This window comes from Oncorhynchus keta, chromosome 17, assembly GCF_023373465.1.
Source record: "Oncorhynchus keta strain PuntledgeMale-10-30-2019 chromosome 17, Oket_V2, whole genome shotgun sequence".
Lineage (NCBI taxonomy): Eukaryota > Metazoa > Chordata > Actinopteri > Salmoniformes > Salmonidae > Oncorhynchus > Oncorhynchus keta.
In genome coordinates, this window is record NC_068437.1 from 40,877,507 (window position 1) to 40,902,101 (window position 24,595).

The following is a 24,595-nucleotide window of genomic DNA, read 5'->3' on the forward strand; positions in this document are numbered from 1 at the left end:
ACGATCTTTGTCATCATGTGCAGTTGCAAACCTTAGTCTGGCTTTATTATGGTGGTTTCGGAGCAGTGGCTTCTTTCCTTTTTATTTTTTTTGTTGAATTGTACCCCTTTTTCTCCACAATTTCATGGTATCCAATTGTTAGTAGCTACTATCTTGTCTCATCGCTACAACTCCCGTACGGGCTTGAAAGTAATGCGTCCTCCGATACACAACCCAACCAGCCGTACTGCTTCTTAACACAGCGCGCATCCAACCCGGAAGCCAGCCGCACCAATGTGTCGGAGGGTACACCGTGCACCTGGCAACCTTGGTTAGCGCGCTCTGCGCCCGGTCCGCCACAGGAGTTGCTGGTGCGCGATGAGACAAGGACATCCCTACCGACCAAGCCCTCCCTAACCCGGACGACGCTAGGCTAGGACCTCCCGGTCGCGGCCGGTTACGACAGAGCCTGGGCGCGAACCCAGGGACTCTGATGGCACAGAGTGGCTTCTTCCTTGCTGAGAAATGTCCTCTGGTCTGATGAAACAAAAATATAAATATAACTGTTTGGCCATAATAACCATAGTTATGTTTGGAAGAAAAAGGGGGATGCTTGCAAGCCGAAGAACACCATCCCAACCATGACGCATGGGGTTGGCAGCATCATGTTGTGTGGGTGCTTTGCTGCAGGAGGAACTGGTGCACTTCAACAGGACAACGACAAGTCTCTAAATGTCCATGAGTGGCCAAGCCATAGCCCTGACTTGAACCCGATCAAACATCTCTGGAGAGGCCTGAAAATAACTGTGCAGCGACAACTCCCCATCCAACCTGACAGAGCTTGAGAGAATCAGCAGAGAAGAGGAGAAGCTCCCCAAATACAGGTGTGCCAAGAAGACTCAAGGTTGTAATCGCTGCCAAAGGTGCTTCAACACAGTACTGAGTAAATGGTCTGAATACTTTTTTCCGTTTTTTATTTTTAATACATTTGTAAAAATGTCTAAAACCCGTTTTGACTTTGTCATTATGGTGTATTGTGTGTAGATTGATGAGAAAAACTGTAACGTAACAAAATGAGCCGCTAATGCTGATGACATCACCCCTGTGAGTGGACCTTCCGTAGACCCAAATTCCAAGGCCTACCAGCACACATTCACACCAAGAGCGCTCTGTTGACTGCTCTGTAAACTCTCTCCTGTAATGATTAACTTTGTGTATGGAGAATACTGGATTGTTCCCAATCACCCAGTGCACTAAAGACTGGAGTATAGAGACTAGAGCCTGTGGGTCTTGTTCCCAGCTCAGTGCTCCATCTTCCTGGCTATAAGCCTGGCATCTCTTATTAGCAGCCCAGTACTCCATGTTCCTGGCTATAGACCTGGCAAGCAAGCCACAGAGACTGTAGACTCTCTCGGTCCCTTACATAACTCCTGCTTTGTGAAACAGCCATAAGTTGCCTCTGTCTCATACTCACCTCCTGCTCTGTAACACAGCAATTAGCAGCCTTTCTCAGGGTGTCTGCTGGAAAACCAATCAGCCTGCCTGGGATTAACAGTGTCTCTCTCTCTCTCTCTCTCTTTCTCCCCCTTTCTCTACCCTCTCTTCCTATATCTCTCTCCCTCTCTTTCTACCATGCAATTAATCGGCTAATGCAGATTTGTCAAAGAGAGCATGTGTGTGGGAGTGGTTCTCCTAGAGCTTTGATTCTATCTCACTCTATGGTATCAACGGAACACTTGGGACAAAGAGTCATACTGTAGAATTCTAAGGGTGAAAAGTGTTGTCATTCAGATGCTTCTGGATGGAGGAACCACATGGACCTTGACATAAGAGTTGTCAGGGTGGAAGGCGTTGTGTCATTCAGAATGTTCTGAATGGAAAACCACAAGGACCTTGAGACGTATTGATGGCTGAATGGATTCATTTAATTAGACCTTCAGTTAATGTAATTTATAACCTTTAATTTCTTCAAGAAGGGGAAAACTGGAGAGACATTTTGAAATATGACATTTGAAACAACTTGCAACAAAAAAGTATGATCTGATTTGATGTAACACAGTGCTTTCCCAATGTGCTTCCCTAAACATTGATATATAATGATATTCTACAGATACTAGGGCCGTGAAACAATACCATTTTTAAGTATAATTAATCGCAGGACTTGCTGTGATAAATCACAATTATTTGCATATTCAGAATTAGCTCAAATTGAGCTGTAATTTAAGATTATTTTATACAAAAAGCATTACAAGAATATTGAAGTCTTGATTTTGTCCAAACAAAATCAGGTAAATTGATAAAGCACACTTTCTTTAGCCTTGTTTTGACATCACAACTTTTTTAGGTGTATATGATATGTATTTTTGATGTTTTCAATTTATTTTGAACGCATTTAGACAATACAATTAATAACAAAATGTAAACTAACTCTGACGGCCTCAATACACTGATTGTACAAAACATTAGGAACACCTGCTCTTTCCATGACATAGACTAGGTGAAAGCTATGATACCTTATTGACATCACTTCAATCAGTGTAGATGAAGGGGAGGAGACAGGTTAAAGAAAGATTTGTAAGCTTTGAGACAATGGAGACACGGATTGTGTATGTGTGACATTCAGAGGGTGAATGGGCAAGACAAAAGATTGAAGTGCCTTTGAACAGAGTATGGTGGTAAGTGCCAGGCGCGAGTGTGTCAAGAACTGCAGCGCTGCTGAGTTTTTCACGCTCAACAGTTTCCCGTGTGTATCAAGAATGGTCCACTACCCAAATGACATCCAGCCAACTTGACACAACTGTGGGAATCATTGGAGTCATGGGCCATCATCCCTGTTGAACGCTTTCGACACTGTAGAGTCTATGCCCTGATGAATTTAGGCTGTTCTGAGGGCAAAAGTGTAGGGTGCAACTCAATATGAGGAAGGTGTTGCTAATATTTTGTATACTCAGTGTATATACACATTGTAAGTTGTATTTTATCAATTTTCAGGCTTTTTCAAAAGTGAAGAAATTAATACTCAGTTGTTGATTGACTGGGGTAATGACTAATGGGGCTGAGTTTTCACCGTCGTCGTCGGTGCCAGTGCTAAAAAAGGGATAGAGTTTCTTATTGAAAGAATAATCAGTGAAGGAGTAGATATGAGACCTGTTATCCACATCATAGAAGGAGACCTGGCCTTGTTCATAATCAACATAAACCCCTATCTTCTGGGGCTTCTGGCTAAGAGCGATGAGGATAGCAGGGCTTTCAGCAGCTACATACCTATCCCCATCCCTCAGACATATAGCTAGGTATCCATGGCCAGGGCTCAGGGTGACCCCACTCTTCCTGTTGATGGACTCTATGGCCACTCCTAAATCCAACCTAGTCTTACCTTTCACCTGCACCTCATAGTAGAATCTCCCTGAGGAGAAGCCCTCCTTTGCTAGGACATTAACAACTGAATTAAACCTTTCAGGGCCATCTGTGACATTTTGCCGGACATCTCCAATTCTCACATGTTTCCCGTCTTCAGAGACGATGAGGTACGGATGTGCTGTGTCAGGGTCCAGAGTCACATCCACAGCACACGTCTTAATCCTTCCCAACTCAGCTGCAGACAGCCTGCTCTCTTCACTATTGAGTGCTTCTCTCAGCTTGTTCACAGCTCTCCTCATAGACCCCACACTTGGATCACTGTGAATGCTGACCTCAGACCAGTCAATGGTGGCCGGTGGGGTACACAGGGACGGGAACATCTGGAGAAGGTGAAGGTGGTCCTCAATGTGTGAGAGCCGCTCCAGTTCAGAGCTTCTCTCCTGTAGTTTAGAGATTTCCTGTGTTAGCTCTAGAATGTGCTCTATAGCCATGGTTGTTGATGCTTTCTGCTTCTTTTCGATCTCCTCAATGACATCTACATAGGTCTTCTGAATGAGCCGTGTCACTTCAGTCAGGAACAGCAAAGTGTCCTCTTTCTCCCTCTCCACATTTTTCTCGATGAGTTTTGCAGAGTGTACAATCTCCTTCATCTTCTTTCGTCGGTCCTGGATCATCAGCTGCATTTCCCCCCGCACTTTCTTGAAATCTGTCTCTCCACACTCATCCCTTGTGTCGACGTAGTGGTGAATGACCTGCTCCTTGTCCTTACAGAATGGATACTGACCAGTTTGATCGCTTCCACAGGTGTATCTGTCTTGTTTTATACTGTATTCATACTCCAGGTCTTCCTCCTCCTCATCATCAATCTCAATATCTTCTTCGTCCAGAGTAGCGGTGCGCACCAGGCACACAAATAAAACCAGGTACAACAGGCTGGCATGCAGGCCCCTCCCTATCCACTTGTTGTTTGGCGACATAGCTGGGAACAAGACAACACAGTCAGTTATTTTTTGTTTTGTTTTGTTTCTATTTAGTTTAGTTCAGTTTAGCTTAGTTTCAGTTCAGTCTATGCAAAACATGAATGGAAATTCCCATTCAAGGACTGAAACTTGATTGAATGGTGCAGATCAGATGTACAGATAAAGCCAGCATTGGTCACAGGTATTCTCGGGGTAAAACCTTTGGTTGGCACAGTCTGCCAGTCAGTGACTCATGCATCACATGCCTTGTTAAACTGAAACCAAAACAATGATAGAGATACGTATATTTGCCTCTAAAATATATTTTCTATTTCAGTTTTAAAAAGAATACAAAAAAACATTCAAACACCCAGTAGGGACAGTAGGGTCGTTCCACTAATAGAGTGTCCTTTGCCTCCCTTTGATATTTTATACTGAACAAAAATATGCAACATGTAAAGTGTTGGTCCTAGAAATGTTCCATATGCACAAAAAATTTCTGCACAAATCATTTTACATCCCTGTTCGTGACCATTTCTTCTTTACCAAGACAAAGTGACCCCTTTTTCAAACTTGAGTAAAAGTAATGTTATGTTAATAGAAAATTACTCAAGTAAAAGTGAAAGTCACCCAGGAAAATTCTACTTGAGTAAAAGCCTAAAAGTATTTGGTTTTAAATATATATACAGTACCAGTCAAAAGTTTGGACACACCTACTCATTCAAGAGTTTTTCTTTATTTGTACTAGTTTCTACATTGTAGAATAATAGGTAAGACATCAAAACTATGAAATAACACATATGGAATTATGTAGTAACCAAGAAAGTGTTAAACAAATCAAAATACATTTTATATTTGAGATTCTTCAAAGTAGCCACCCTTTGCCTTGATGACAGCTTTGCACACGAGTAAAAGTATAAACAATTAAAATTCTTGCTATTAAGCAAACCAAACAGCACAATTTTCTTTTTCAGCACACTCCAACGCTAAGACATCATTTACAAATGAAGCATTTGTGTTTAGTGAGTCCGCCAGAGCAGATGCAGTGGGGATGACCAGGGATTTTCTCTTGATAAGTATGTGAATTGAAACAGTTCCCTGATCTGCTAAGCATTCGAAATGTAATTAGTACTTTTAGGTGACACGGAAAATGTATAGGGTAAAAAGTACATCTTCTTTTTTAAGAATGTAGTGGTGTAAAAATATAAATACTAAAGTAAAGAACAGATACCCCCCCAAAAACTACTGGAGTAGTAGTACTTTAAAGTATTTGTACTTAAATCAAATCAAATTGTATTTGTCACATACACATGGTTAGCAGATGTTAATGCGAGTGTAGCGAAATGCTTGTGCTTCTAGTTCCGACAATGCAGTAATAACCAACGAGTAATCGAGCTAACAATTCCAAAACTACTACCTTATACACACAAGTGTAAAGGGATAAAGAATATGTACATAAAGATATATGAATGAGTGATGGTACAGAGCGGCATAGGCAAGATGCAGTAGATGGTATCGAGTACAGTATATACATATGAGATGAGTATGTAAACAAAGTGGCATAGTTTAACGTGGCTAATGATACAAGTATTACATAAAGATGCAGTAGATGATATAGAGTACAGTATATACGTATACATATGAGATAAATAATGTAGGGTATGTAAACATTATATTAAGTAGCATTGTTTAAAGTGGCTCGTGATATATTTTACATCAATTTCCATCAATTCCCCGTGCACCTTGTGCTGTGGAAAATAAAAGGCCACTCTAAAATGTGCCGTTTTGTCACACAACACAATGCCACAGATGTCTCAAGTTTTGAGGGAGTGCGCAATCGGCATGGTCAGATGAAGCAGATGCTAAACTACAGGACTGTTTTGCTATCACAGACTGGAACATGTTCCGGGATTCTTCCGATGGCATTGAGGAGTACACCACATCAGTCACTGGCTTTATCAATAAGTGCATCGAAGACGTCGTCCCCACAGTGGCTGTACGTACATACCCCAACCAGAAGCCATGGATTACAGGCAACATTCACACTGAGTTAAAGGATAGAGCTGCCGCTTTCAAGGTGCGGGACTCTAACCCGGAAGCTTACAAGAAATCCTGCTATGCCCTGCGACTAACCATCAAACAGGCAAAGCGTCAATACAGGGCTAAGATTGAATCATATTACACGCCGGCTCCGACGCTAGTCTTATGTGGCAGGGCTTGCAAACTATTACAGACTACAAAAGGGAAGCACAGCGTCGAGCTGCCCAGTGACACGAGCCAACCAGACGAGCTAAATCACTTCTAGGGCCTAATGAATTTATTTCAATTGATTGATTTCCTCTTAAATGAACTGTAACTCAGTAAAATCATTTAAATTGTTTCATATTTATATATTTCTAAATTCCATTATCTTACTTTTTAGATTTGTGTGTATTGTTAGATATTACTGCGCTGTTGGAGCTAGTAACACAAGCATTTCGCTACACCCGCAATAACATCTGCTTAATATGTGTATGCAACCAATAACATTTTATTCGATTACCCAAAATGCACTCTATTGGTGGAATGACCCAGTAACCAGCTACACATCCACCAGAGCAGTACAAAATGAAAAGAACTGTGAATATCACTTAATAATAATCACCAACCACATACAAACACAATAATGTGTACCAGAGCCCAAAGAGTTTCATCTATCCTGGGGCATATTGGTAGGATACTACAATACAATAACATTTGTGCTGTATAATGCAATGTAGAACTGCCACATGTTATGTAATGTTGAACAGTCAGCTGGTGACTGTCCAGCAAGTAACTGCCAGTCTCACGGTAATTAATATAATAAATATAATTCCCTTCTCCCGGCTGTATGCTCCGAAGCATCTCTCACTCACATGGCTCTCTCTGCCCTTCACGTGATCTGGTCTTTCTCACAGGCTACAAGTGAAGACAGATACTTTGGGGACACAATTGAGCTCGTCCTTATCCAATTCTGAGGTGCACATTGAAGATATTGGCAGAACCGTCCACATTTACTTTTTGTCAGCCAACAAGATGAGTAGACCTAACGAACAGCGAAAGCACTAGCCTATATCAATCTACTTTTCCCCATAGTACAAAAGTTGACCTTATCTATTCTGTGTGAGAAATAAATATTCCAAAGATAGTCTGAGACAGTTGTGGGATGCAATAGATCCCAAATTAATACAACCACTAGCATCAAAAAACATTTTTACGCGATGAGGCTGAAGCAACCGATCATAACGTTTAGCTTAAAATGTTGATCAACAATTAGGCTATTTCTTTGCATTACAAGCGTAGCAATGCACACTAGACAGTAGGCTACAAGCACAAATGTTCCAAAACGCAATCAATTAGCAGTAAAATACCACTCTCAAAAGTGACCGCAAATGCGATTATGCATGTAATGCCTTTATTATAAAAGTGCATTTTTATGGTGAAAATGATCTTCCCCAAACTCGGAACTTATGTGTTGTGTATGTATGCCAAGTCGGGTTTACACCCGTTGTAAATCAGGATTAATGTGCTTCATTTTAACACTTTAGTTGTGATACAAACCTTCTCAAAAATAGGCCTATGGACTACGGTACATGAGGTGTGCGACTATGATTTGAAAAAGTTGCAAAAAAGGCATGCGCTGTTTTTTGCCTTACTGCACACAAGCTGGGCATCACTCACAAGTGATAATATATCATTCACAAGTGATAGGCTAATATTGTCACCCATCAGACTATTCTTGATTTCATCTTGCCTTTACATACTGTATACAAAATAATATATGAAATTTGTTTAGAATGGCCTATTATCATGCACCTTTCTTAAAAAAGGGGCTCAGGAAACAATACATGTCATCTATGCACTTAAATAGCGATAAATAGGATGCTTTTTTCTGTGGTTAATTTTCATGCCAGCCAGGTAGGCTAAACTCCTGTTGTAAAAGAGAAGCAAGGTGCTTAATATTAGGAAAGTTGAGAAATAAATATAGTAAGCCTTTAGAAAGTTGATGGGATCCTCCTCTTTTTAATAGAGGTCATCACTCTGTTTTCTCACACAATTTCATAGCCTATAGAAATGTTGAGCAGCATGAGCTCATGAGCTCTCATGAATTGTTTGATTTTCGATAACATTTGCATTGGTGTCAGAGTGAATTGAGGGACAATAGAGTGCTGAGTACCAGGCAGTTTGGTAGTCTACTAATGACCATAAGCAGCATCAGAGCTTGGAGAAGTCTAATTACCGTGACTAAACGGTAACGTGAAATTTGACTGCCGTCATGACTCGTGACGGCCGATGTGGCAGTAATACGGTCCCCATAACAGCCCTAGTCCAATCTATACATGACTTTTCTATCAAAGCATTAAGAATTATCCCCTTGGTAAATAAACCTGTTCACTCACCTGATTGTGCGCTTGTCTAGTAGTGTTTCTGTATGACTATCTTCTTTCACTTCAGTGATAATCACTTGAGGCGATTACTTTATATAGCCTACAGTACCTGGCCAGGACAGTTTCACTTTACTGTATTACCCTGAAGTCAGTTACCGTACCAGCGTAAAATATGTATTTCCTCCTCGCCTTCTCCTAAAGAACTATTACATCATATCAACTTGAGGTAAGTTAAGTTAAATATTAACTTCGCCGTAGCAGTGCTCATTCTATCATGTTGGCTACAATTAAACACCCTAAATTACTTTTTCACATCGAAATACATATTCATTCTGACTGTCCTGCACATTGTCTCCAGCCCGGCCAGTATATAGGACAGGGATGGGCAACTGATTTTGTTAGTCACTCTCACTCAGATATCATATTAAATAAAAACTGAAAACATTTCTCTTCACCCCATGGCAAAATTTGTAGAATTGCAGGAAATGAACTCAAAAACATAATTGTTCTCTCTCCTGTCAAGTGTGCCACAATTTTTTGGGGGGAAGGCAACAAAATTTCACTTATGGCCCCCAAAAGGCTAGGTCCGCCTCTGACTGCATGTGTGGGTATGGGTTGTGGGTACGCCCCCACCCGCATCCCTGATATAGGAAATAAGGCTTCTGAGGCCCTAATGAATCTCTGGCTTTATGGAGAGCTGGAGTCAGAGGAGAGGGACACATCCCTCTCCATGCAGACACACACACACCTTGATTTACCATGTGGCTGCCTGGAGTTTACTAGACAGGTCCTCTGTAGAAGAGTAATACGGCCCAGGCACACCTGTGGTTCTTAACAGTTTGATGGATGGGAGATGAGATGCTGTCACAGCCTGAGGGAATCTGGTTAAGGGATAAACGGTACACTGGAAGTGGGAAGGCAACATTAGTGGTTCATGTGAGACTACTCGGCACTGGGCTGTATGAAGATTTTTGAGCTTTCAGAGCAGAGACTGATTTAAATTGAGCCCACAGGCACATACTTACCACCCAATCATTTAATGTAAGAATATCTGTAGTTATTAGAGTATATTAGCTGTTATGACTTATGACTGTGGAGGATATTATAAGCTTTATTTTTTTCAATTTGTTCTATGGCAATAGTCCTTTATCTGAAACACTCTAAGAACAAAGGCTAGGCAACAGTTGTTATGAGATGAGAAGATATAGGAGGAGGGTGTTTCTCTCTCTCTCTCTCTCTCTCTCTCTCTCTCTCTCTCTCTCTCGGAGTGACTGAAGCTATGGTGATGGAAGGGGTCCAAGAGCCCATGCAGTCTGCCATTGCATCATTCTGATGAGTCAGAACAGGTCTTATAGGGCATCTTGCATCAAAGCCTCCTCTCTTTTCCTCTCCTCCTTTCAGCCCACTTCGTCTGTGTTCTGACCTTTTGGCGCAGTTACCACTCTGCTGAGCCAACCGTCCCCAACCGTCCCCTCTAGGGCATATTACCCAGCTGAGAGAGCTGGTAAAATACATTATAAAATGATGTGTTAGTAAATACTGTAAAAGCCATCTCTTTTCTCTTCCCTCTGTTTGTCTGTATTTCTCTCTCTTAATAAATGAATACAGTTATTATGACACTAGCACTCCTATCCATCTGGATTATGCTGTCATTTTGAACCACTTCTTGTATAATAGATTTTATCTCAGTAAGACCGTAAGGTTAGATGAGATGCAATGCTTATCCTACCTGCTGACTTGTTTGTCACATATGTGATGTGTGGAAGAGTTAATGCCACTCCACTTAATAATCTCACACAGGGCAGTGAGCTGTTAAGGGCCAGTTTGCAAACCATCTGTTCTCAGCTGGAGAGGGAAGGAGAGGAGAGATGAGGAGAGGGAAGGAGAGGAGAGATGAGGAGAGGGAAGGAGAGGAGAGATGAGGAGAGAAGAGGGAAGGGGAGGAGATATGAGGAGAGGGAAGGAGAGGAGAGATGAGGAGAGGGAAGGAGAGGAGAGGGAAGGAGAGGAGAGAAGAGGGAAGGGGAGGAGAGGGAAGGAGAGGAGAGATGAGGAGAGGGAAGGAGAGATGAGGAGAGAAGAGGGAAGGGGAGGAGATATGAGGAGAGGGAAGGAGAGGAGATATGAGGAGAGGAAAGATAAGGAGAGATGAGGGAAGGTGGGGAGAGATGAGGAAAGGAGAGGGAAGGGGAGGGGATATGAGGAGAGGAAATGGAAGGAGAGGAGAGATGAGGAGATACGAGGGGAGGAGATATGAGGAGAAGAGAGGAGATATGAGGAGAGGAGGGGAGAGATGAGGAGAGTAGAGGATACATACAGAATGAGCCTTAATAAGTGATGGGCATTCTGGGCTCTGGTCCAAGCGTCCCTCTTATCAGTGGTGGAATGATGACTGGGGGCCAGACGTAATTGCTTCAAAAGGACAAGCTAAACATTGGCTTTCTCCTGGCTGACCTTTTGAATGAACACAGCATGTGGACAGACCACACACAACCAGAGATGGGAGGGAAAGCACTAGACTGGATAGGATACTATTGTTGGTTGTTGTGTCTGGTACGGTTCTGGTACCACCCACACACACACAGTTAGTCATCATAATACCTGCTCACAAATCGGCAAATGTGTGGTATAAATATGCACACACACACGCACATACACACGTGCACACCCAATCCTTATGATACCATTCATATTATTATTCCAAGATGGCGTAGCAGTGAAGACGTGTTTGTTTTGTCCTCTCGTGTACTTTTGTATTTTTTCGTATTTTTTGTATATATATTTAAATGTATTTCCAATTTCTTCTCGATTATTTATTAGATTATACCTTCCGGTAACCTGCTTCACCCAATGTGATACGGAATCGCTATTATTTTCAATTTTAGAACACATTCAAGAATCTCCAGAATCTAACCAGCTAATTAGCTACAAGCTATTTACGTAGTCATTGTTTGCCACTGCTAGCGGCTTTTACCTTCAACACAGATACCAGCCCTGTTTTTAGCCTGGACAATACTCGCCTGTCTACCAATATCGCTTGTCTACCAATATCGGACTGTCTCTCCACAACAACGCCGGATTCCTGCCGTAATCCCTGGACCACTACTTCTGATCTTCACAGCTAGCTTGCAGCTAGCTAGCTAGCTCACAGCTAGCTTTCACTCACCGTGGCACCTAGTACCGAAGCTATTCCCTGAGGCCCCCTTCCCGGCCTACTCAGCTGTTCACCCGAACCCCACTCATACACGGCTAGAGCCCAAAACTCCACCGGATCCTTGCTGTAAATTCTGGACCGTGGCACCGGATCACCGCTGCTACCGATTGGATATAGTGGCTAACGCCACTGCCACAAAGCCAGCACCAGTTAGCCGTGAGCCAGGCACATCTCCCGGCTAGCAAACTAAATTCCATAATACCTCTTTCACCATCTGGCTTGGATTCTTTGTCGACACGGCGCCCGGCCGCACCACCACGACTGAGCGGACGCTACTAACTTTAAACGCCGCTAGCATAGTGGGGCTCCCCTGTTCCATCTACTACTGCCCCCTGGACACTATGATCACTTGGCTACATAGCTGATGCCTACTGGCCTGTCCATTAATCACGGTACTCCATTCTGCTTATTTATTTTTTATCTGTTGGCCCCAGCCGCAAACTCAGGCTCAGTGTGTAGTTAATCTGACCCTCTCTGCCTAGTCATCGCCATTTTACCTGCTGTTGTTGTGTTAGCTGATTAGCTGTTGTTGTCTCACCTGTTGTTTTAGCTAGCTCTCCCAATCAACACCTGTGATTACTTTATGCCTCGCTGTATGTCTCTCTCAAATGTCAATATGCCTTGTATACTGTTGTTCAGGTTAGCCAGCCCTGATGTCCTTGCTGTGTCTGAATCCTGGCTTAGGAAGGCCACCAAACATTTGGAGATTTCCATACCCAACTATAACATTTTCCGTCAAGATAGAACTGCCAAAGGGGGAGGAGTTGCAGTCTACTGCAGAGATAGCCTGCAAAGTAATGTCATACTTTCCAGGTCCATACACAAACAGTTCGAACTTCTAATTTTTTTACATTTCTCAACGGCTGGCCATGTCTTCCTCCTGGCTACTCCAACCTCGGCCAACAGCCCTCTTCAAAGGGGGAGACACCCTGGACCCAAACTGTTACAGACCTATATCCATCCTGCCCTGCCTATCTAAGGTCTTCGAAAGCCAAGTCAACAAACAGATCACTGACCATCTCGAATCCCACCGTACCTTCTCCGCTGTGCAATCTGGTTTCCGAGCCGGTCACGGGTGCACCTCAGCCACGCTAAAGGTACTAAACAATATCATAACCGCCATCCATAAAAGACAGTACTGTGCAGCCGTCTTCATCGACCTGGCCAAGGCTTTCGACTCTGTCAATCACCATATTCTTATCGGCAGACTCAGTAGCCTCAGCTTTTATAATGACTGCCTTGCCTGGTTCTCCAATTACTTTGCAGACAGTTCAGTGTGTCAAATCAGAGGGCATGTTGTCTGGTCCTCTGGCAGTCTCTATGGGGGTGCCACAGGGTTCAATTATCGGGCCGACTCTTTTCTCTGTATATATCAATGATGTTGCTCTTGCTGCAAATCCCTGATCCACCTCTACGCAGACGACACCATTCTCTATACTTCTGGCCCTTCCTTGGACACTGTGCTATCTAACCTCCAAACAAGCTTCAATGACATACAACACTCCTTCCATGGCCTCCAACTGCTCTTAAACGCTAGTAAAACCAAATGCATGCTTTTCAACCGTTCGCTGCCTGCACCCGCACGCCCTACTAGCATCACCACCCTGGATGGTTCCGACCTAGAATATGTGGACATCTATAAGTACCTAGGTGTCTGGCTAGACTATAAACTCTCCTTCCAGACTCATCAAACATCTCCAATCCATAATCAAATCTAGAATCGGCTCTCTATTTCGCAACAAAGCCTCCTTCACTCACATCGCCAAACTTACCCTAGTAAAGCTGACTATCCTACCGATCCTCGACCTCAGTGATGTCATCTACAAAATTACTTCCAATACTCTACTCAGCAAACTGGATGCAGTTTTTCACAGTGCCATCCGCTTTGTTACTAAAGCACCTTATACTACCCACCACTGCGACCTGTATGCTCTAGTCGGCTGGCCCTCGCTACATATTCGTCGCCAGACCCACTGGCTCCAGGTCATCTACAAGTCCATGCTAGGTAAAGCTCCGCCTTATCTCAGTTCAATGGTCACGATGGCAACACCCACCCGTAGCATGCGCTCCAGCAGGTGTATCTCACTGATCATCCCTAAAGCCAACATCTCATTTGGCCGCCTTTCCTTCCAGTTCTCTGCTGCCTGTGACTGGAACGAATTGGAGACTTTTATCTCCCTCACCAACTTTAAACATCTGCTATCTGAGCAGCTAACCGATTGCTGCAGCTGTACATAGTCCATCGGTAAAAAGCCCACCCATTTTACCTACCTCATCCCCATACTGTTTTTATTTATTTACTTTTCTGCTCTTTTGCACACCAGTATCTCTACCTGCACTATCTGATAATTTATCACTCCAGTGTTAATCTGCTAAATTGTAATTATTCGCCTACCTGCTCATGCCTTTTGCACACAATGTAGTATATAGACTCTTCTTAAAAACATTTTTTTTTTGCTACTGTGTTGTTGACTTGTTTATTGTTTACTCCATGTGTAACTCCGTGTTGGTGTATGTTCACACTGCTATGCTTTATCTTGGCCAGGTCGCAATTGTAAACGAGAACTTGTTCTCAACTAGCCTACCTGGTTAAATAAAGGTGAAATAAAAAAATAAATAAAAAATATCACACACACAGAATTCCTGAATCAGTAAGAGCTTTCAGTGGGCCTGGCAATTTAAACAAAAGTGCAGAAGTAACATGCCTCTGCTCTCAGCCTTGTAATAAACATACTTACTGATTTAGATGGAGATTTTGGTCCATTTTACACGCTCACACACACACACACACACACACACACACACATCAGTGCAGCAGCTTTAGAGTTGGCAAGCATCATGTGCGGATGCAGAGTGCTGAGAGCTCTTCCCTTGTGTGTTACAAGGGGACATAGAATGCTGTCGTCTACAAGCTCCTGTTATTCTGAACTATGCCCCTCCCCAAGACTTTTGTTTGTACTTATTTTGGTCTAATAGAATGAGTGAAAATAAGCTACGTCATGTATATTTATATTTCCTGTTTTTGACTGACCGGAGCCTAATGTATCCCATTCTGCCCTCTGACTAATGCTGCCTGAATGATGCCTGTTCATTTAGGGGATTTTGACTGTTTCAGTCTGGCAACCTGGCAGAGCAAAGGGAACAAACATTTTCACAATGTAAAGATATTGTTATTTAAACCTAATAGACGATATACACCAGGCTGCCCTACTTTGTGTTGGATGATTAATACTAATGAGTTGGAAATGTGCAAGCACTGACGGAGCATTATACATCGAATTATATCGCTCAGATGCTCCATTGCTGTGCACATACACTCACACATTCACAAACACTCACACATTCACAGACAGACAGACAGAGACAGACACATGCAAAGCTCTCCTGAGCTTTTTAAGATGACGCCGAAGAGGATGGCTGAGGTTTTACATGCTCGTAACCAATTGCGCTCATTTTTGTTGTTGTTGTTGTTTGTAACTACCGTCTCTTATGAACAAAAATAACTTCTGAACATCAGAACTGGGATTACTCACCACGAACTGGAAGAAGCTTTTTCCTTTAACAAGTCCAACGAGAAAGGTATACAGCTCTCCCGGAACAAGCCCAGATCCCCGTAATTTGTGTGATCAAAAGGTGGAGGAAAAGAGGATGCAGATCGGGCTGCCTTTTGTCAATCCATAGAGCGAGTAAACTCCCACTGCCATCAATTCTACTTGCCAACATGCAATCGTTGGAAAATAAAATTGATGACCTTCGATTACGATTATCATACCAACGGGACATTAAGAACTGTAATATCTTATGTTTCACCGAGTCGTGGCTGAACGACGACATTTTCAATGCACCAGCAGAACAGAGAAGCTATGTTTGGTAAGACGAGGGCTGGGGTTGTGTGTCTTTTTGTCAATAACATCTGGTTCGCGATGTCTAATATTAAAGAATTCTCAAAGTATTGCTCGCCTGAGGTAGAGTACCTTATGATACGCTGTAGACCACATTATCAACCAAGAGATTTCTCATCTATATTATTCATAGCCATCTATTTACCACCACAGACCGATGCTGGCACTAAGACCGCACTCAACCAACTCTATAAGGCCATAAGCAAACAATAAAATGCTCACCCAGAAGGGGCACTCTTAGTGACCGGGGACTTTAATTCAGGAACACATAAATCAGTTTTACCAAATTTTTACCAGCATGTCACATGTGCAACCAGAGGGAATAAAACTCTAGACCACCTTTACTCCACACACAGAGATGCATACAGAGCTCTCCCCCGCCCTCCATTTGGCAAATCTGACCATAATTCTATCCTCCTGATTCCTGCGTACAAGCAAAAACTAAAGCAGGAAATACCAGTGACTCGCTCAATATGGAGTGGTCAGATAATGCAGATGCTATGCTACAGAACTGTTTTACAAGCACAGACTGGAATATGTTCCGGGATTCATCCAATGGCATTGAGGAGAATACTACCTCAGTCATCGGCTCAATAAGTGCATCGACGACGTTGTTCCTACAGTGACCGTACGTACATATCCCAACCAGAAGCCATGGATTACAGGCAAGGTTAGGCAACAACACGTCTGCCATGCTGATCCTCAACACGGGGGCCCCTCAAGGGTGCGTGCTTAGTCCCCTGCTGTACTGTCTGTTCACCCACGACAGCCTGGCCAAGCAAGACTCCAACACCATCCTTAAGTTTGCTGATGACACAACAGCCTGATCACTGATGACGTAGAAACAGCCTATAAGGAGGAGGTCAGAAACCTGACAGTGTGATGCCAGGACAACAACCTCTCCCTCAACGTGAGCAAGACAAAAAAGCTGATCATGGACTACAGGAAAATAAGTGCAGAACAACGCCCCATTCACATCGACAGGGTTGTAGTGGAATGGGTCGAAGGTTTCAAGGTCTTTGGTGTCCACCTCACCAACTAACTATCAAGGTCCAAACACACCAAGACAGTAGTGAAGAGGGCATGACAACACCTTTTCCCCCTCAGGAGACTGAAAATATTTGGCATGGGTCCCCAGATCCTAAAAAGTTCTACAGCTGCACCATCGGGAGCATCCTGACCGGTTGCATCACTGCCTGGTATGGCAACTGGTCGGCATACCGACTTTAAGGCACTACAGAGGGTAGTGTGTACGGCCCAGTACATCACTGGGGCCAAGCTTCCTGACATCCAGGACCTACAGTGGGGAGAACAAGTATTTGATACACTGCCGATTTTGCAGGTTTTCCTACTTACAAAGCATGTAGAGGTCTGTAATTTTTACCATAGGTACACTTCAACTGTGAGAGACGGAATCTAAAACAAAAATCCAGAAAATCACATTGTATAATTTTTAAGTAATTCATTTGCATTTTATTGCGTGCAATAAGTATTTGATACATCAGAAAAGCATAACTTAATATTTGGTATAGAAACCTTTTTTGCAATTACAGAGATCATACGTTTCCTGTAGTTCTTGACCAGGTATTCACACACTGCAGCAGGGATTTTGGCCCACTCCTCCATACAGACCTTCTCCAGATCCTTCAGGTTTCGGGGCTTTCACTGGGCAATACGGACTTTCAGCTCCCTCCAAAGATTTTCTATTGGGTTCAGGTCTGGAGACTGGCTAGGCCAATCCAGGACCTTGAGATGCTTCTTACGGAGCCACTCCTTAGTTGCCCTGGCTGTGTGTTTTGGCTGTGTGTTTCATGCTTGCTGGCTGTGTGTTTCATGCTGGAAGATCCAGCCTCGACCCATCTTCAATGCTCTTACTGAGGGAAGGAGGTTTTTGGCCAAGATCTCGCGATACATGGCCCCATCCATCCTCCCCTCAATACGGTGCAGTCGTCCTGTCCCCTTTGCAGAAAAGCATCCCCAAAGAATGATGTTTCCACCTCCATGCTTCATGGTTGGGATGGTGTTCTTGGGGTTGCATTCATCCTTCTTCTTCCTCCAAACACGGCGAGTGGATTTTAGACCAAAAAGCTCTATTTTTGTCTCACCAGACCACATGACCTTCTCCCATTCCTCCTCTGGATCATCCAGATGGTCATTGGCAAACTTCAGACGGGCCTGGACATGCGCTGGCTTGAGCAGGGGGACCTTGCGTGCGCTGCAGGATTTTAATCCATGACGGCGTAGTGTGTTACCAATGGTTTTCTTTGAGACTGTGGTCCCAGCATTGACCACGTCCTGCCGTGTAGTTCTGGGCTGATCCCTCACCTTCCTCATGATCATTGATGCCCCACGAGGTGAGATCTTGCATGGAGCCCCAGACCGAGGGTGATTGACCATCATCTGGAACTTCTTCCATTTTCTAATAATTGCGCCAACAGTTGTTGCCTTCTCACCAAGCTGCTTGCCTATTGTCCTGTAGCCCATCCCAGCCTTGTGAAGGTCTACAATTTTATCCCTGATGTCCTTACACAGCTGTCTGGTCTTGGCCATTGTGGAGAGGTTGGAGTCTGTTTGATTGAGTGTGTGGACAGGTGTCTTTTATACAGGTAACGAGTTCAAACACATGCAGTTAATACAGGTAATGAGTGGAGAACAGGAGGGCTTCTTAAAGAAAAACAAACAGGTCTGTGAGAGCTGGAATTCTTACTGGTTGTTAGGTGATCAAATACTTATTGCATGCAATGAAATGCAAATTCATTACTTAAAAATCATACAATGTGATTTTCTGGATTTTTAGATTTTAGATTCCGTCTCTCACAGTTGAAGTGCACCTATGATAAAAATTACAGACCTCTACATGCTTTGTAAGTAGGAAAACCTGCAAAATCGGCAGTGTATCAAATACGTGTTCTCCCCACTGTATATACTAGGCTATGTCAGAGGAAGGCCCAAAAAATTGTCAAAGACTCCTTAACTTCTTATGGTATAGGGGGCAGCATTTTCCCTTTTGGATAAATAGCGTGCCTAATTTCAACTTCCTGCTACTCATGTCAAGAATATAAGATATGCATATTATTAGTACATTTGGATAGAAAACACTCTGAATTTCACATTCTGACCATAGTTCTGTTATCTTATTATTTGTTTTAGTATGGTCAGGGCGTGAGTTGGGGTGGGCAGTCTATGTTTGTTTTTCGATGTTGGTAGTTGTGTTCGGCCTAGTATGGTTCTCAATCAGAAGCAGGTGTCGTTAGTTGTCTCTGATTGAGATTCATACTTAGGTAGCCTGGGTTTCAATTTTGGTTTGTTTCCATGTGAGTGTTCGGGCCACACGGTACTGTTTCGGTTTTGTAAATTCACTTTGGCGTTTATTGTTTAGTGTTCTGAGTTTTAATTAAATCATCATGAACACTTACCACGCTGCACTTTGGTCCTCCTCTCTTTCTGCCGAAGCCAACCGTTACACTGAAGTTTCTAAAACTGTTTGAATCATGTCTGTGAGTATGACAGAACTTATGTAGCAGGCAAAACCCAGAGGACTAACCGTTCAGAATTTGTTGGGTTGAAATATGCTACCCTCTTTGTTTACTGTTGTGCTATCATCAGATAATAGCTTCTTATGCTTTCACCGAAAAGCCTTTTTAAAATATGACATGTTGGCTGGATTCACAACGAGTGTAGCTTTAATTGAGTATCTTACATGTGTGATTTAATGAATGTTAGATTTTTATATAAATTTATTTGAATTTTCCGCACTGCATTTTCCCTGGTTTTTGGCCAGGTGGGACGCAAGCGTCCTTTATACCATAAGAAGTTAACAGCTTCTTCTCTCATGTCACACCCTGATCTGTTTCACCTGTCTTTGTGATTGTCTCCACCCCCCTCCAGGTGTCGCCCATCTTCCCCATTATCCCCTGTGTATTTATACCTGTGTTTGTTTGTCGACAGTTCGTCTTGTTTGTCAAGTCAACCAGCATTTTTTTTTCAGCTCTTGCTTTTGTCAGTCTCTTTTTCTTGCCCTCCTGGTTTAGACCCTTGCCTGTCCTGACTCTGAGCCCACCTGCCTGACCACTCTGCCTGCCCCTGAACCTGAGCCTGCCTGCCGTCCGGTACCGTTGCCCCACCTCTGGTTTACTGACCCCTGCCTGCCTTGACCTGCTCCTGTTGGAATACTAAACCATTGTTAATTCAACGTTGTCTGCATCTGGGTCTTACCTTCATAACTGATACCTCAAGACATAAGACTGCTAAACAATTAATCAAATGGACACCAGCACTATTTACATTGACCCCCTTATATATAGCCTCATTGTTGTTATTTTATTGTGTTACTTTTTATTTGTACTTTCGTTAATTTAGTAAATATTTTCTTACCTCTTTTTCTTGCTCTGCATTGTTGTAGGCTGTATTCGGCATATGTGACAAATAAAATTTGATATGATTTGAAAATAGCTGTGCAGCGACGCTCCCCATCCAACCTGGCAGAGCTTGAGAGGATCTTCAGAAAAGAATGGGGAAAAACTCCCCAAATACAGGTTTTGCCAAGCTTGTAGTGTCATACCCAAGAAGACTGGAGGCTGTAATCACTGCCAAAGGTGCTTCAACAAAGTACTAAGTGAAGGGTCTGAATACATTTTTAGATTTTATGATTTTGCAAAAAAATCTACAAACCTGTTTTTTCTTAGTCATTATGGGGTATTGTGTGTAGATTGATTGGGGAGAGAAAAAATACATTTTATAATAAGGCTGTAATGTAACAAAATGTGGAAAAAGTCAAGTGGTCTGAATACTTCCCGAATGCACTGTATTTATAAAAAGTCCAAACTAAGTGTGAAATAAATACGTCATAGCTAATCTACATAGTCCACTGATCTATCCACTATGACCCAACCTACCTTTGACCTTAATCTTGAAAATTCACCTCTCTTACATTGAAACTTGGATTCCAAGTTTCTTTTCCATTTAAGCAATCGGGTGTTTGTTGAAAAGTCTTGTTTTTTATAATTTGTGTTGCATACTATCACAGAAGAAGTGAGGTCCAAGAGGGCTCTACCGTGGAGGTGAGGTTGGAGATGAATCATTGTTACACCGAAGTAGTTCAGTCTCCTGCCTGCTGAGCTCCCTGGGTCTAAAAATGGCACAGAGCTGTCCCACGACTCCAAAACAGGGTATGTCGCAGGGGGGAAGGATTTCAGGGAAGCACACCACAACACACCAGTCAACCGTCCCGTGTCGACCAGAGAACTGTCTGCTCCTCATCCTATGCCTGAGGGATGAATATCTATAGAAAGGGCTTTCTTTGTGTGGCTTCTATCACAGATGGACCAGAATGCCTCAGGGTGGAATCCACAATGCAGTATACAACTATAATCAGTATAAAACACCGTACTGGACCCCGCTTGTTAAGCACATATTATCACCCCAGGATATGACATAAAACTTTAAACATCCTCACATCCACCATGTTTAATGTGACATGATAAGACGATCTTATTATTCTGTGGTAGCAGTGCACCTTGTATCTTCATATACAGTTACAGTACAGACGTGGAGTTATTTTAAGCCGTGCATCAGAGGAGGATGCCTCATGCAACAGGGAGCCAGAGCACGTTTTCCTCATATGTGTTTGAGCTGTGTTACAGGTGTGATGTGTTCTGTAGAGAATAACAGGAAGCAGATGGAGAGAACAGGCTTTGAGGTCGCCTAGCTTCCCTTTGTTCGAAAACCATCTGCCACTCCCACTATGCATCCAAGATCCCCTGTCTCTATGGATGAGCAGCACTGACTCTGAATCACAGGCAGCCTCCACTGTCTGTTCTCCCTCCATCCTCCAGAGTGGGGACAGGGGGAGAGAAGCCAGGGGGAGAGAGGCCTCAGAGTGGGGCCCAAGCCAAGCTTCTGCTCCAGGGACCCAGCTGGACTCTCGAGGGGCCTGTGGAGCCTGGCCCTCTTGCCTGTCTGGATATTAACAGGCTTTCATCTAAAAGCAACAATGCCAACTCATTCACTCTGGTCGAGTGACAAATTAATCACATCTTTTGTTCTAGGGACTACGGGGCCTCCCACCTAATCACTTACAGAATCACTCTGTGGTGTTGCACTGGGAGGAGAGGAGACACAAGGGACATCTGAAACAAGATAGAGAGAGAGAGAGCTCCTCACATCAATGCATGTTTTTGTAGTGGCCAGACAGAAGCTCCTTAGTGACTGTTTGTGTGCGCAATTAAAGATTGATTACTCTCTTGTGTGTTTATATGTGTAGTTCCTATGCAAACGTGATTAGCACTAGAAAAATAGAAGGCAAGAGAAACACTGTGCACAGCTGCGTTTGTTCACATGCTGTTGGTACATGTGTGAATAGACAAAGGTGACTTACACTGCAGTCAATGTCAACATATTGAAAACACATTCTAGATGTGACGTAGGGACTTCCAATGAGTCATAGACCTGCTTTAACCCAATCCCCTCCTGTCCCATGGGCCGGTTGCTCACTCGCTGACTGTAAACATTGAATAATTGAATGGTGTGACTATCTGTGTCATATGGGGCAGTTTGTGGTTGATTAACCATGATGATCGTGACCGGGGCTTTGCATTTCAGTTATTCAGTAGTCATGACTGGTTGAGCTCTCTTTCTATTGTCTGTGTGTGTGTGGGTATCCAGTTGGAACATCGGTGTGCTGTGTTGTTTCAGTGGAGATGGGATGGGGATCAGCTGTCAGTGTCTGTGTGTGACGCAGGAGGTGGCCAGCGGTCAATGGAAGGATGGTTATTGTATACATCTTCTGCTGCTAAATCTCCTTATCTCATTCACACACACACACACAGATAAGTAATGCTATACATGTACTGACTCGATCCCCCTCCACACACAAATTAACAGCCAAACCCCACCAACCATGAAAGCTGGTCAAACCTGAAAACATAATAACTAAATCATCAGATTGTATGTACATCCACTTTTTGTTGGGGAGTTTTAACTTCATTCACATTAAGCTCTCCATTTCAGCGGAGCCCTTGCTTGTATTCTGTATTGATCTCCTTCCTGTATTAAGATCTGCTCTGGAGCAGAAGGGATTTAACAATGACAAATTACCCCTATCTACAAACACACCTCAAAATGCTGTATGCGGCTTATTCCACACTAATAAATTAATAAATTGTTATTAAAGTGTGGTAGAAACATGGTGCATTGAGAAAGAAGTCTATTGCAGGTAGTATGATCACAAGTAATAAAGGCTTGTTCGTATCTTAGCAATGAGTCATCCTTCTGCTCAAATGTTGTGGACATGATGATGATAAGGTGGGAACAGTGTTCCTGAGTTATTCATTCACCAATCAGAGAGAACCTTTCTCGAGCTCTCTGGGAGAATCATTCAACTGGGTTTGTTTTTGAGGGAGTGTGGTGCTGAGAATATTACATCTGAGGACACAGGTCTCTGTCCAGACCTCTCCCACTGGGCAAAAAGTGGTTGAATCAACATTGTTTCCATGTCATTTCAACAAAAAAAACGTAATGTGATGTTGAATCAACATGGAATACTGATTGGATTTGCAAAAAGTTATCAATGTAAGGGTCTTTTTTCATGTAACTTTTAACCTAAAACCAATGATATGGTGACATTTTTGTTGATTTCACATTAGTTGAAAATTCAACCAAATCAAAACTAGACGTTGAGCAGACGTGTCTCTCAGACATGCACCAGAAGCATTTTCAGAAGCATTTTCACATAGCAAAACGATTATTGGACATAATGATTTACTTTTATGTTATAAAGAAATATTGTAAAATGAACATATACATTTCTCATGAAAAAGTCCTAATAAAAAAAGACACAGCACAATTTGACAGTTAAATTCAAATCTGAGCTCTGAGCCTCACGTCCCTCTGCAAACTGACTAGACTGCATTTTTCTTCTTCTAGCAGATGCTGGCTGTATTGGGAGATAAACAGCCTTATTTGGCGTGACCAGCGCTCCCAGTACAGCATACGGATGCTGAAATCATATACACTGATTGTACAAAACATTATGAACACCTGCTCTTTCCATGACATAGACTGACCAGGTGAAGCTATGATCCCTTATTGATGTCACTTGATAAATAATTTTCAATCAGTGTAGATGAAGGTGAGGAAACAGGTTAAAGAAGGATTTTTAAGCCTTGAGACAATTTAGACATGGATTGTGTATGCGTGCCTTTCAGAGGGTGAATGGGCAAGACAAAATATGTAAGTGCCTTTGAGCGGTCTGTGTCAAGAACTGCAACGCTGCTGAGTTTTTCACCCTCATCAGTTTCCCCTGTATAGCAAGAATGGTATATATCATCGGGTTAGCTAGACTCAGATCCCTGAGCATTTGTGCCAAATTTCATCACTCTGAGTCAAACAGACCAAGAGATAAACATGTGCCTGTTATAGCTCCACTGTGAGGTCGATATGAATGTTCTTGCATATGTTGAGTCTTGGCAGTGTTTGCAACATGTGGACCAAATTTTTTTACAATACAAATATGATTGCATTTATGTGCCAGACCACACCCAAGTGAATGTTTATTGGTAAATAAATTAACATGTTTTAGGTACTGGTGTAGAACATGTTTTGGGTACTGGTGTGGGGGACAATTATTTGAACATATACACACACGGATATGATAGCGGCAGGTAGCCTAGCAGTCAGAGCGTTGGGCCAGTAACCGAAAGGTTGCTAGTTGGAATCTTTGTGCCGACAAGCTGAAAAATCTGTCAATGTGACCGTGAGCAAGGAACTTAACCCTAA

At 42.9% G+C, this 24,595-nt stretch overlaps 2 protein-coding genes across 5 annotated transcripts in view; one reads left to right on the forward strand and one right to left on the reverse strand.

The window, feature by feature from the left end:
* Window positions 1-24,595, forward strand: part of LOC118395832 (protein bicaudal D homolog 1-like) — an 81,028-nt gene that overhangs the window by 14,758 nt on the left and 41,675 nt on the right. The gene's annotated exons all lie outside the window — the stretch shown is intronic.
* LOC118395834 (pyrin-like) lies at window positions 1,924-8,858 on the reverse strand. The gene is made up of 2 exons (XM_035789810.2): window positions 8,717-8,858; window positions 1,924-4,318 (listed from the first exon to the last, which is right to left on the reverse strand). The coding sequence occupies exon 2, from the start codon at window positions 4,314-4,316 to the stop codon at window positions 2,967-2,969; it is 1,350 nt and encodes a 449-aa protein (XP_035645703.1). The 5' UTR covers window positions 4,317-4,318; window positions 8,717-8,858; the 3' UTR covers window positions 1,924-2,966.

Excerpts from the sequence above, each read along its gene's own strand:
- LOC118395834 (XM_035789810.2), bottom strand. The coding sequence starts at position 4,316 with ATGTCGCCAAACAACAAGTGGATAGGGAGGGGCCTGCATGCCAGCCTG.